The sequence below is a fragment of the Petaurus breviceps genome, unplaced genomic scaffold, assembly GCF_028583685.1.
Source record: "Petaurus breviceps papuanus isolate PSGF00001 unplaced genomic scaffold, PetGlider_PUasm1.0 218, whole genome shotgun sequence".
In the NCBI taxonomy this organism is placed as follows: Eukaryota; Metazoa; Chordata; class Mammalia; order Diprotodontia; family Petauridae; genus Petaurus; species Petaurus breviceps.
Window position 1 is genome coordinate 5,544,003 of NW_027185872.1, and position 12,284 is coordinate 5,556,286.

General features: G+C 45.0%; 1 protein-coding gene across 1 annotated transcript in view; it reads left to right on the plus strand.

The window, feature by feature from the left end:
- VWDE (von Willebrand factor D and EGF domains) overlaps positions 1–12,284 on the plus strand; it is a 56,816-nt gene that overhangs the window by 5,821 nt on the left and 38,711 nt on the right. The window contains 9 exon segments of the mRNA XM_069094406.1: positions 2,602–2,801; positions 2,803–2,850; positions 5,005–5,094; positions 6,638–6,778; positions 7,128–7,137; positions 8,308–8,453; positions 8,456–8,512; positions 9,885–9,958; positions 11,521–11,791. Of these exon segments, the coding sequence (XP_068950507.1) occupies positions 2,602–2,801; positions 2,803–2,850; positions 5,005–5,094; positions 6,638–6,778; positions 7,128–7,137; positions 8,308–8,453; positions 8,456–8,512; positions 9,885–9,958; positions 11,521–11,791 (1,037 nt within the window).

The window sequence follows — 12,284 nt, forward strand, 5'->3', positions numbered from 1 at the left end:
CTGTCTCTCTCTGTCTCTCTCTCTCTCTCTCTGTCTCTGTCTCTCTGTCTCTCTCTGTCTCTCTCTCTGTCCCTCACTCTCCCTACCCCTAGTCTCCTTTGTCCTCTCACATCACCCCATTGCAGATAAAAAAAGAAAACCAAGGCCCTGTACAAATATGTTTAGTCAAGAGGAGCAAATTCCCAGACAGCTTAGTCTGGTTTCACATTTCGCAGCTTAACAGAAGAACTGGCTTCTTCCCATTAAACAGTTAACTTGTATTTGTATCACGGGAGCCTAGCAAAATGCCTGGTCTCTGATAGTCACTTACTAAATGGTGACTGATTGCTTGCCTCGTATCAAATGTGAAGAGGATCAGCTACATCACCATAGGTCCTAAGGGCCAGGACTTTGTTCCAGATGAGAATGACAGTAAGAGTCAGTGCTGCCCAGGGGATGGAGCCTCCCAGAGCCGGGACTGTCTTCACAGCCCTGCGCTTTGCTGTGCCTTGGCCATCGCGTCTTGCTGAGGGTCAGTTTCCTTAGTTGTAAAATCAGAGAGTTGAGCTGGATAATCTGCAAGGTCCCTCTCACTGCTAAGTCCTAGGAAACCGAATTTTATTACCCCCATTTAAAGATTATGGAACAGAAGCTCAGAGGGGTCGAACCCTTCCCAGCCCTAACTTGCTGTGATCCTGTAAACCCACTTTGGTCATATGGTCAGCGGGAGTGCGGGCTTAAGTCCATTGCTGTGCCATCCAAGTTGGGGCCTTCCCATCATATGTGTGTGCACACCCACATTGTCCACCTGCAGATACACACATGTGAATGTTGTGTGGGTGTGTGTGTGTGTATTGTAGACACACCTACATAAACATACACAGACATATATGTTTGTGTATGGCCATGGCGCCATAGGGCTAGAGGTGGAAGGAGTATTCAGAGGACACCTTGGATGAGACTATTCTATGCTTGTGGAAACTGAGGCTGAACCTGAGTGACCTCAAAGTTTAATGTGGCATCTCTTACTTACTCATTTGAGATGTGGTGTCATCTGAACCAGGAGAGGAAGTAGCCTGCACGGAATCAGTCTGGACACAGCCCCAGGTTTCTTCCCTCTGGGTTAATGCTTATGACGGTATTTTGGCACTTAGTAGGTATCTAATTGTCTGATTAATTGACCGAGTCTTAAGGGACTATTTGTCTCATATTCTTAGAACTCCTTTATAAAAAGAGACTAAATTAAGATGTGCTGTTATACCTACTTCTTTCTTTCTTTTTTTTTTTTTTTTTGAGGAGGAGGGTAATTGGGGTTAAGTGACTTTCCCAAGGTCACACGGCTAGTTAAGTGTTAAGTGTCTGAGGACGGATTTGAACTCAGGTCCTCCTGACTCCAGGGCAGTGCTCTATTCACTGCGCCACCTCGCTGCCCCCGTTATACCTATTTCTGTGCCAACATCACCAACATGTGACCCTGACGAAGCAGACAGCAGCGGTACCTGTCAAGGTATGGATCAGACCTAGCTTTTCGTGATGGGCTCAATTACCTTGACCCTTCCTGGTAGACTTTCAGGATATGCTATGATTGAGGTTAGTTATCCTGTGTTGTGTCTGCCAAGGCCAAGGTGCATGCTTGGTCCAGATTGCCTGTCATTGGGTATGGTTTAGAACAGACCTTCCCACTCAAGTCCCAAATTTAGAAGCGCAGTGTTTTCTTTTGGAGCACATGGACATGAATCAGTTTTTCCTAATGTTTCACAAGCCCGTATGTTCAAAATTACCACTTAATAAGGCACCTGCTCCTTTTGTTTAAAACAAAATAAAACAAACAGTCATACTCTTAGAAACATTCCAGCTCTTGAAATCACTTTTCAATTTCAAACTGTAAAATCCTCCTTCAATTTCCTGAAGGTAATGAGAGTGCATGCTCCTGCAACCCTGAGACAAAAGACTAGGGCCGGCTGGTTCTTAGCATTTCAGGCATTTCATTAAAAAACTGGCATCACTCTTCAAAAGAGCAATTCTTGTAACAGAGCATGCTGGTGAAATAGTGCGTCGTTGGGTTTTTAATTAGGAGACTGTTTCCTTGGTAAGCTGTGGAATTGTAATATTATCCAGCTGGGGAGGTTTTATGTCTTCGGACCATCCTTTGGAACAATATCATTGCTTCAGGGGCCAGAAGTTGGTTTAATGCTCAGTCACTGAACTTATCTCATGAATAGAAACAATAAATGTGCATTGTTGGTAGTTACCCATGCTGCCATGGTGAATTACTCTTCCATTGGGGTTTGTGAGGAAATCCATCAAAAAAGAACATTTTCCACCTTGTTGAAGACTAGAAAATTATGGTGAATTCCTTGAATTTTCTGAAGGTCACGTCTTATGTGATCCTGTCTCCCATATCAATGAATTGGGCAAGGCTCTTTTCAACAGCTTCCTAGGACCCACCATGTCTGAAATGTTTGACACTGTTTTTTATTCCCACATTATAATTGCATGGAGGTAATTTTACTAAGAAAAAATCATATAAATGGATTAAATCTTGAAGCAGAATCAGCGTCTTCCCCCTGCCTCTATTTTCTTTAAGAACCTAAGGAACGTTGATTATGTTTTTCCTGCTAGGTCTTCCTGCTGCCCCATCGCCACCCTCCCCTTCAGGGACCCCAGAGGTGGAGGTCAAGTTGATTGCATCCAAGATCTTTCTCCAGTGCACCTTGGAGGGGCCCCCCACAAACAGCTCCCTGGGGTTTGTCATTGCTTGGTCCAGACATTCACCGGAAGGACTCCGAGAGGAACTAAAGAAGGAGACCACAGTGGAGGGAAACCTCCCTTTTGGAGCTTGATGGGGTGAACCTGAGGCTTGGAGATACGGTATGTTTGAAGAATGGGCATTTCCCAATGTGATTTCCTGTGTTATCTAAGACATGGGTCCTTTTCCCCGGCAGAGAGTGTCTGGAACAGTCACCGTCATTTTCCTTGGCATTCATGATATTACCAGTCATAAATGGCTGATGGTAGAATTATCTGCAATTATGTGAATGGTTATTATCCACAAAATCTGCCTAAAGGTTTTGGTCAGTGTCTCTTTAGGTGAATGCCTTTATCTCCTTGTTTCAAACAGATTCACGTACATGCCTTGGATCACTTGCTAATTTTCACCCTTTACTTCAGACCCATAGTTTTTAATGGATTTGCTAGCTACCTCCTCTGGTGCCAGTTCCTGGTGTCGGGGGGACCCTGGGATGTCAAAACTGTGCTCCTGGAGAAGAAGCTCGGGGGGGGGGGGGCTCCCAGCCCTGGGAAGGTTCATCTGCGGCCCAGCTATTGACAGGTGACTTCATGCTTCAGTTGGGAAAGCCTCATCGCCTGCTTGGTCAAGGAAGGCTTCATTTGGGGGCCACAATAACTCAAATACTGTCTTCTAAGTAATCAGTGAGTTGGGTAAATAATTAGCAATTCAAGTGTGGCTCTTCTTTGTAAGAAAATAGACCTCAATGTTATTTAATGATAACAAAAGTCAAGATTTTAGGGGAAAAAAATCCAAGAATGTCCTTGACCACTTCCCGCCCCCAAATAGAGAACATTTGGAATCTTCTCATTCCTGTACATGAAATCTTAAAGAGAAAGCTTACACATTAGCTAAAACACACTTTCTTTTTGAAATTTCACTGAATCTCAAAGTCTGCCCAATAAGGGAAGCTTTCAAAAACACCACGTTATGAAACCCTAAAATGCAGATTATTTTGCTACTTCAATCCTTTTGTCGGAATGCTAGATCAAACACAGGTAGGAGATGGGAGCTTACTTTCCCCAGAAGCTTCCCCAGATCCCCATGATCAGAGGACTCCCATCCCTTGGTGGCCACCAGGATCTCCCTGCAGAGGGCAATGGGACTGTCAGCTCTGATTTTCATCTCTTCCCATGGAGTACACCCAAAGATAGAAATGGTCCTGGGACAATCCTGCCATTATTCTGTAGATCCTGGTGTTCTGGTGGATGAAAGGGTGGCTCTCCTTATTGGCGTGCCAGCTCTTCTTCCATAGGCTCCCTGGAGGAATCGCAGCTCTAGGAGCAGGGCAGGAAGACGGGGGCCTCCTCTTGCCCCTAGAGGACTTCAGTTTCTTCTGTCAGATCTCTGCATTCTATACTGGGAAAACAATCCTCTTCAAAATGCTGTTCCTTCATTTTTATCAAATGGTGTTTGGTCGTGGCCGTCCAGGGCAAGTTTGGTCGGTAATAATGGCCCAGGACTAGTCCAGTTTGTTCAATGAGTTCTCAAGGCTATTCCAAGTTCTGACCTTGTAGAACTGGGGGTTGGGCGGCCATTAGCTTAGGAAAGAGAGCAAGCTCACCCTTATCATTATCCCCACTGTAGCCAAGGTCAGCCCTCGGTACCTCTGTCTCCCCGACAATCTCTCTGCTGGTTGGGCTCTGGCCTGGCTTCTTCGCACCTGGAATTTCATGATGATAGTTTCTTCTCTCAAGAGTAAGCTTCCCCTTTGAAAGGTCTTCCGATCCCTTGTGCCTAACGTCTGCCTGCTTGGTTCCTGGCTTCTCAACCCGAGCAGACCTTTGATGTTCGGGTGTGTGCATGGTTGCCGACCGAGAGCTTGACCCCCAGTTTGCCTGATCTCTTCTCTTAATGATCCCCAATTCATAACTTCCTGAACTAGAAATGGGCTGCCTTGGGGGAAGGAGTGTTGGGTCCCTTTTCCCTAAAGGCTGGATAGCCATTTGCTGGGGATTCTATAGAAGGGAGTCTTGTTCAGAGACAGATTGGATGTAATGCCTTCTCAGGTCCTGTCCCTCTCTGAGATGCAGGCATTCTGGGACTTTCACAGGGAGGCTGTCCTAGGGCTGACCAAGGAGTCTGGATCAAACCTAGGGTGAAGGAGCAGATCGAGTTGGGTCTGGGATCTTTTCTACTTTCCCTAGTGTGAAATAGAGTTAGTCTACTTTCAAAATACATGCTTTATCCAAATGTCCTCAAAGATTTTATTGCTAAGACAACAACGCTATCTGCAGATTTTCTGTAGTGCATCTGCCTTTTTCTGGGAGAACCCAGGCATACAAAGTATGGTCACTGAGAGTAAAGAATTCTTTGCCGGCATTAAGGTACGTGGAGGGTAGAAATCTGGGAGCTGTCGGGGTGGGTGAGGATGGCAGCATGGGAAAGGAAAGGGTAAGTGGAAAGTTGTAATCTTCTATGAACTTTTCATAACGATGCTGCCCTTGGTGTCAGGAGACCGAGTTCAAATCCTGGCATTGACACTGCCATTATTAGCTGGGTCACCCGGATCCCTCAGCTCCCTGCTTGACCCTGTTCCCTCATCTGTTAATGGAGAAAATAGTGCAAATATCATGGGCTTCATGGGGCTGCTGTGGGGAATGTGCTTTGTTAACCTTAAGCACAGCATCAGGGTGGAGGTAATGGACCCATTGATGTATTTCTTGGATAACAGTTTTAGTCGCTCCAGTGCAAACTGGAAATTAGGAACGGGGAACATTCGGCACCTGTCATATTAGAAAAGAAAGAGACGATACCCACCTCCTACAGCTTCTTGTTCGAGTGCCCCTTGCTTGCTCCCCTGCCTGTGCTATAAAGATGAAGGGAAACCCCTGAGGTAGCAGCGAGGGCAGTCCGCGTATAAAGAGTACTTCAGGCTGGTGGTGTTGTTCAGTCCTTTCAGTCATGTCTGACTCTCCATGACCCCTCTTGTACACCTGATAATTTTGCAGATGAGGAAACTGAGGCAAACAACGTGAAGGGCTTTGTCCAGGAAGTGTCTGAGACTGGATTTGAACTCAGTTCTTCCTGACTCTAGGCCCAGGACTAGATCCACTCTGCCACCTAGCCTCCTGTGGTTCTCAAATAATTGCCAACAAACAGAGAATGACAATTCACTTCAAAGTAATAAGCCCTTATTAAGCTTTCTCACTATGTGAAGGCATTTATAAGCACTCCAGATACAAAGACAAAAGTGATGGAGAGTGGGCCTTCAGAAGCCTTACATTCTTCAGTGGTTTGGGTAGAGGGGCCCCCAGAGGCCAAGAGTGGTCTGAGGCAGCCTAGGCCAGGGCCTTAATTATTGCAGGACTGAGTGCACTGGAACATCGTGGAGTTAGTCTGACCACACATCTCGTGGGTTTTTGGACATGGCTTCACTTTGTAGTGAAGCACTATGGCAGTGACTCGACCTCATGAATGGGGACACCATGATACCAACATCCACTTAGAATTGGTCAAGGATCGAGTGATGTCTACCGTGTGCACTTTATGACGTCATAAGGAACATCAGAAAATGTTAATCATTTCTATTACACAAAGTACTCCACTTGTTAAATCAAGTCAACAAGCCTTCATGTTGCGCACCTACTATGTGCCACACACTCTACACTTGAGGGTTACAAAGAAAGGCGAAACCAGTCCCTGCTGCCCGAGCTCACAATCGAATGTGTCCAGTTATCCCAGCATTCAATGCCCCTCCCTATCTGTCCATATTATTGAGGGTAAAATGATGGACCAGATGAGTTCCCCATTAAAATCACTGCCCTCTAAGGGAGGTAAGTAATCCCAAGTCGTTAATAAAGCCACAGCTCAGCAGCAGGTGCCATTCCATTGGATATCGTCAGCATTCCCATCTCCTTCCCATGCCAGCTCCTGCCAGAGGTGAGCACTATCTCGGAAGATGGACAAGAATACCAGCTGAAGATAGAGAGCACCGTTCCTGTCCTTTGTCCTGAGACTGGCCAAGGATGCAAAGTCTCATTGACACTGAAAACCATTGACCAGGGTAAGGCAGTGTCTCCCTGGGGGCTTGTCACAACAGCTCTCTTGCAATATGCATTTCCAGTAACCAGAAGTGGACAGGTGGTTGTTGGGGGCAAAAGTAAGTGGACCCCAAGGAATCCTTGATCCAAGCTATTGGATTCCATTGTGTGACCTGTAAGTCTCTTTGGAGCAATGTTTAAATGGCTCTACAACCCTTTAGTGCAGCTTCAGCTTCTGTAGTCACAGAAATATCTACTTTTCTGAATCAAATGAATTTGAAACTCGATAAAAAGGCACCGGGGGGGGGGCGTCTAGTGAGTGACCTTTTCAATCCAGAGACTATACACCCTGCTACTAGAAGACAAATTATCAGAAGATCCATTTAGGTAATGATACTTACAGACTGATAGACACCCACCCCATGTACACAGGCAAGCAGTCTGTGGCCCCATGCAAGACTAGAGTGTCCTTTTTATGTCCCCACCCAGGGTGAACAGGCTGACAGCACAGTTCACTGTGCCCCCTGGCATTGCAGACATTTGTCATGGTGGAAGTCAGTGTGTTGGACTTGGCATCAGCAAGACCTGAGTTCAGAAGCTGTCTCAGGTGTTTTCCTAGCTGTGACCCTGGGAAAAATCACTTAATCTGCGCCAGCCTCAGTTTCCTCTTCTGTAAAGTGGGAGTAATAAGAACAATCATTTACAGGTTGTAAGGATCAAAGATCATGTGCATAGAGCACTCTGCAAACCTTAGTGTTCTAAAGCACTGTCCCTATAAGGGGTAGGCAGCAGTGGAGGTGGTGAGAGGAGAACCCCTTGCCCCTCTCTTCCCTGCACTCCCACCCTACCTCCAGCCATGCGCTCAGCCAGTGAGTTTTGTTAAAGAAAAAACCGCCAACAACACGGTGATTAAAAGCAGATTATGGACAGCGATGAACTCCCCAGCTCGTTTTGATACAGCCTCAGAGCAGAGCCCTGATTCACGGCCCCAGACCAGGCCCAGAGCTTTCCAAAGGCTCTGCTGTTGCCAGAATCACCAGATAGATTGAGTACAAAAGAGGTCTGGATGCATAATGTTCATTCCCCACGGTGGAATTTTATCCAGGCCATGAGGAGTTGAATACTTGAGACAATGGCTAAGACAGGAACCAGGCTGTAAAAAACAATTGGAGCTGAGGCTTAATTCTGAACAGTCAGGCCAAGGAAGCCCTTTCTCTAGAGGGATCAGTTCCAAGGGACTCCTCGAATGAGCCAAGGGGCGCTGAGCAAGATGGCGGAGGGGATCTCCCCGGGCCTGGGAAAGGGATGGCCAGAGCTTTCACATGACCAAGCTGCCTCGTCTTCATAAAGAGCCATAGTCCAGCGGCTTCCTAGAGTAGGGGCGACCCCCCGGAAAGGACAAAAAGGCCTTTCTGCCCCAGATCTGTCTGTCCAGGGGTGGGTGCTGACAAAGTCAGGGAGCCTACTGAGTTCTTCGCCACATGCACGATCCCCTTAGAGACGAGCTCTCATCTTTATTATTTATGTTTCTCCCTAAAACAGATCATGGGCAACAAGGTTTCAACCCGGCCCTCTCTCGTTATCAAGTGGACCTTCCGGAGACATCGTCCTGTGAGAATGGAACGTGTAGCCAGGCCCTTGTTTATTTCACAGCCGTAACGGACTTTTCACGGGATGGAGACAGAGGTACCGGGATCGTTGTGGAGAGACCGTCGTCAGCGAGAGCTTCCTGTGGAGTGGCTACGCTCCTGAAAGCGCGCAGGTGGATGAGTGGCGCGTCTCTGCAGAGAGAGTGAACGCGTGGCTCCCCTCCTAAAACAAGCACACGTACACACGCGGAGCAGGGCGCACCCGGCACCTGTCCCTTACCCAGGACACAGGGACGCCCGCTCTCGGAGCCTGCCCTTCACACGGGGAAGGATCGTCACCAGCCCGTGGCAATGCTCAGCTTCCTGGGCTTCAGAGATGCTTCCCCATCGCCTCTGGCTCCCGAGCCTCTGCCCATGAATTTACATTAGATGTACTTACATGGTCAGTGACTCACAGCAACATGTTTAGGGTCTTAAATATTGCCATTGCTTAGCAATGAGGAAAAAGAAATCATGCTAATACTGATATTACACACACCCATATATTAAAGCAAACTGTCCTTGTTTTAATATATCTACAAACTTCCTCTTAGAATTAGATGTCAGATTCTCATTTTCAGTCCCTACTTAGGACATTTAAATTTGCCCCCAAACCACGCAACCTTTCAAGTGTCCATATCTGTGGTGTCTGGTAATAACAATAATATCAATTAATTCTCTTCTATGTAATCATGTATTATTAATATATTAAACAGTATGTTACCTTTAATATGTTAATTATTGTGTTAATATTAACTAACACATATTTGGGGCTCTAAGGTTTCTGAAGCACTTTATATATGGTATAGTTATATATATATATGATATATACATACATATATGTTCACAGAGATACATATGTATGTACATATATTTATATATATATGTGTGTGTGTGTGTATATGTGTGTATATATATATAAATGCATGGCATATCCTGTCGCAGTCAGAGGAGACTGAACTTGCTTGTCCCAGAATCCTTAAGCAGACTTGGCCCTTAACAATTGTTTTTTTATAACAACAGCTTCATGGGGCAGCAGCTAGGTGGCAGTGAATAGAGCACCAGTCCTGGAGTCAGGAGGATTTGAGTTCAAATGTGGCCTCAGACACTTAATACTTACTACTAGCTGGGTGACCTTGGGAAACTCACTTAGCCCCAATTGCCCTGCCTTTCTCCCCTCCAAAAAGCAAAAAAAATAAAATAAAAAATAAAAACAAAAACAAAACAGCTTCTTTTAGAGCTCTGATCAGGCTTGATTCAGCTACAAAACAGGAAGAGACAGTACATTATAGACATATGAATGTGTATGTATTTAATACAGTTTGTGATTTCTAGTTGAAAAATTTTCTAGTTGAAATCTTTCTTTTTTATTCATTTTCTGTAGCATTGTAGAAGAGAAGTGGATAATAATTCAAACAGAAGATCAATTTTGTTGAGATTATTGGTTAGTCTCTCATAAGACAATGAGCTATGATGTAATGTGCTGAAAATGTCTTTGTTTTCCAGATCAAAGTAAAGGACCTTCCCACAGCCAACTGCTATTCATTTACTGATCCTCATATAATTACACTCGATGGGAGGTAACCTTCTAATTTTTTCTAGGGGGTGGAATAGAGAGTTGTGACATTTTGGGGCCAGTAGAAGCACTTGGTTATTTAGTATGTGGAGACCCTCCCTACCTCCATATACCATAAACAATCTCAAGGGTCAGTGGGGCCATATTTAAAGTCACACTGAATTCTTATAGTATTCATATCCTTTTAGTTGTGAACATGCTTGGATATCTCCCCTTAAAATCTCAATCTGCATCATCATAAAGCAGTGATTAGATCTGTTTCCTCAAAATGAGGATTCCCACCTCAAATTTCCCTTACTAGATAAAAATGCTCCCTGTGTTGTTGGCATCTTACTACCGGGGCCACAGGGAACACAATGAATGTAATCTCCTATTCTTTCTACCAGAAGAACTCTGTCTACTAGACATCTTTGGGTTATTGAATCCTAATCAAGGGTGGAGGGGTGGGCTGGTTAATGTTCACCAAGAACAAAACAGGAAACCCAACTCCTGGGATGTTTGGGAATAACCTGAAAGGAAAACCCATTGTTCTGGTCATGGATAGATTTCTTCAAAGAAGGGAGTGTTTATGTACCCTTAGGAGGTGATGGTTAAGCTCCATAGGGTGATAAAAAGATATAGACTCCACCTCTGTGCCTTCTTGGTGAAGTCCCTCTTACCCCACCTGAGAATAAGGAGATTGGTCCAGGTGACCTCCAAAGGCCTTTCCACTTCTGGAATGCCACCCTGAGCTGGACGACCACCACATTCCATCTCTGCTTGAAGCTTCTCAACTTCCTTGTCCTGGAGGCTGGCTAGAATCTGGAATCTCCAGCCCAGGGCTGAGATAATGCAGCAGCATCACAAAATCCAGGCAGTGAGTGAGTGCCAGGCATGCCACCTTAATCCATTCCACAGATGGAAATTCTAACATGACCAAGTTACAATGATGCTGGTCATGATGACCACATCTGGAGGGCTAGAAGATAACTATGAGGCAACTCCAGAAGGGTGGACACTCTAAGCATTCAGAAATGTAGAGCACATCTGGAAATGGCACCAGACACAAGGACATCGTTTAATTGCCAAAGCTCCTGTCTTCCTTGCCATGGTGGTGTGTGCCTGGATGTTGTGCGTGTGCGTGTACGTGTGCATGTGCGTGCGTGCGTGCATGTGTGTGTGTGTGTGTGTGTGTGTGTGTGTGTGTGTGTGTAGGAGGGACTCCAACAGTCACATTACTTTTTCAGGTAGATGTACACGGGATAGAGTGGAGATGACTATTTGATATTTATAGTTTGTGAGTAAACAAGCATTTATTAAGCACCAGGTGCTGGAGATGCAAGGAAAGGCAAAAACCAGTACACTCCCTCAGGAGGCTTACCTTTAATGGCTACATTACTAATACAATTGAAAGAATCTTAGCAGGAGGAGACCATGCCAACTTCCTAATTTTATAGATAGAGAAACTGAGACCCAAGGGGGTTAAATAATGACTAAGACTTTCCTAAATCTGGAAAAACACTCATAGCACTAATACTTTGAGATAGAATGATCTTCAGCCTAAGCCTTTCTCTTCTCTCATGAAAGGCATTATGAGCACTTCAAGACTGGAACATTTGTGCTCTACCAGAGCATATCCCAAGATTTCGAGGTCCATGTTTGCCAGTGGGACTGTGGAAGCCTTCGTTACCCAGGGTCTTGCAACTGTGGGTTTGTGGCCAAAGAAGGAGGTGATGTGGTTGTGTTGGACATGTGCAGCGGTCAGCTCCATGAGTCACAGCCCTATTTGTTTGTGAAGAGGAGAGACCCTACCAGCAATATCAAGATTAAGGAGTCTTATTTAGGAAGAAAAGTCACGGTATGTAGTGGATAGAATTTACTGTGAGAATCTTCTCCTCAGACATCTTCATTTTCCTATACAATTGGTGGTTTCATATACACAGGGTTTTCTGACTTTATGATGACACACACCGGGAAATTGTTCAATTGGTGTTCTCTCCAGCATCTAAGGCAAAATTAATCCTGATCTTCAGAAGCATTACTTCTTTTTTCCTACAGATATTTGTATGCTGGTAAAGTTTGAATCAGAAAAATCAGCAACTGCCTTATTTGATGTAAAAGAAGGTTCTTGTTGCTAGTGAAGATAGAAAAATGTCAAAATTACAATCTCATAACTACTATGTAGCAGATCAGTAGGATATGTCCAGAAGGTTAATTTGGTAAATATTACTCAATTAGCATTCACAAAAATTTTAGTTCCGGCATGAAATTGGCAAGACATCAGAAGCTCTGATGGGACCATACGTCCTACAAAGACACTCCACCCAATATGTACCTGTTAGTCCCTACAA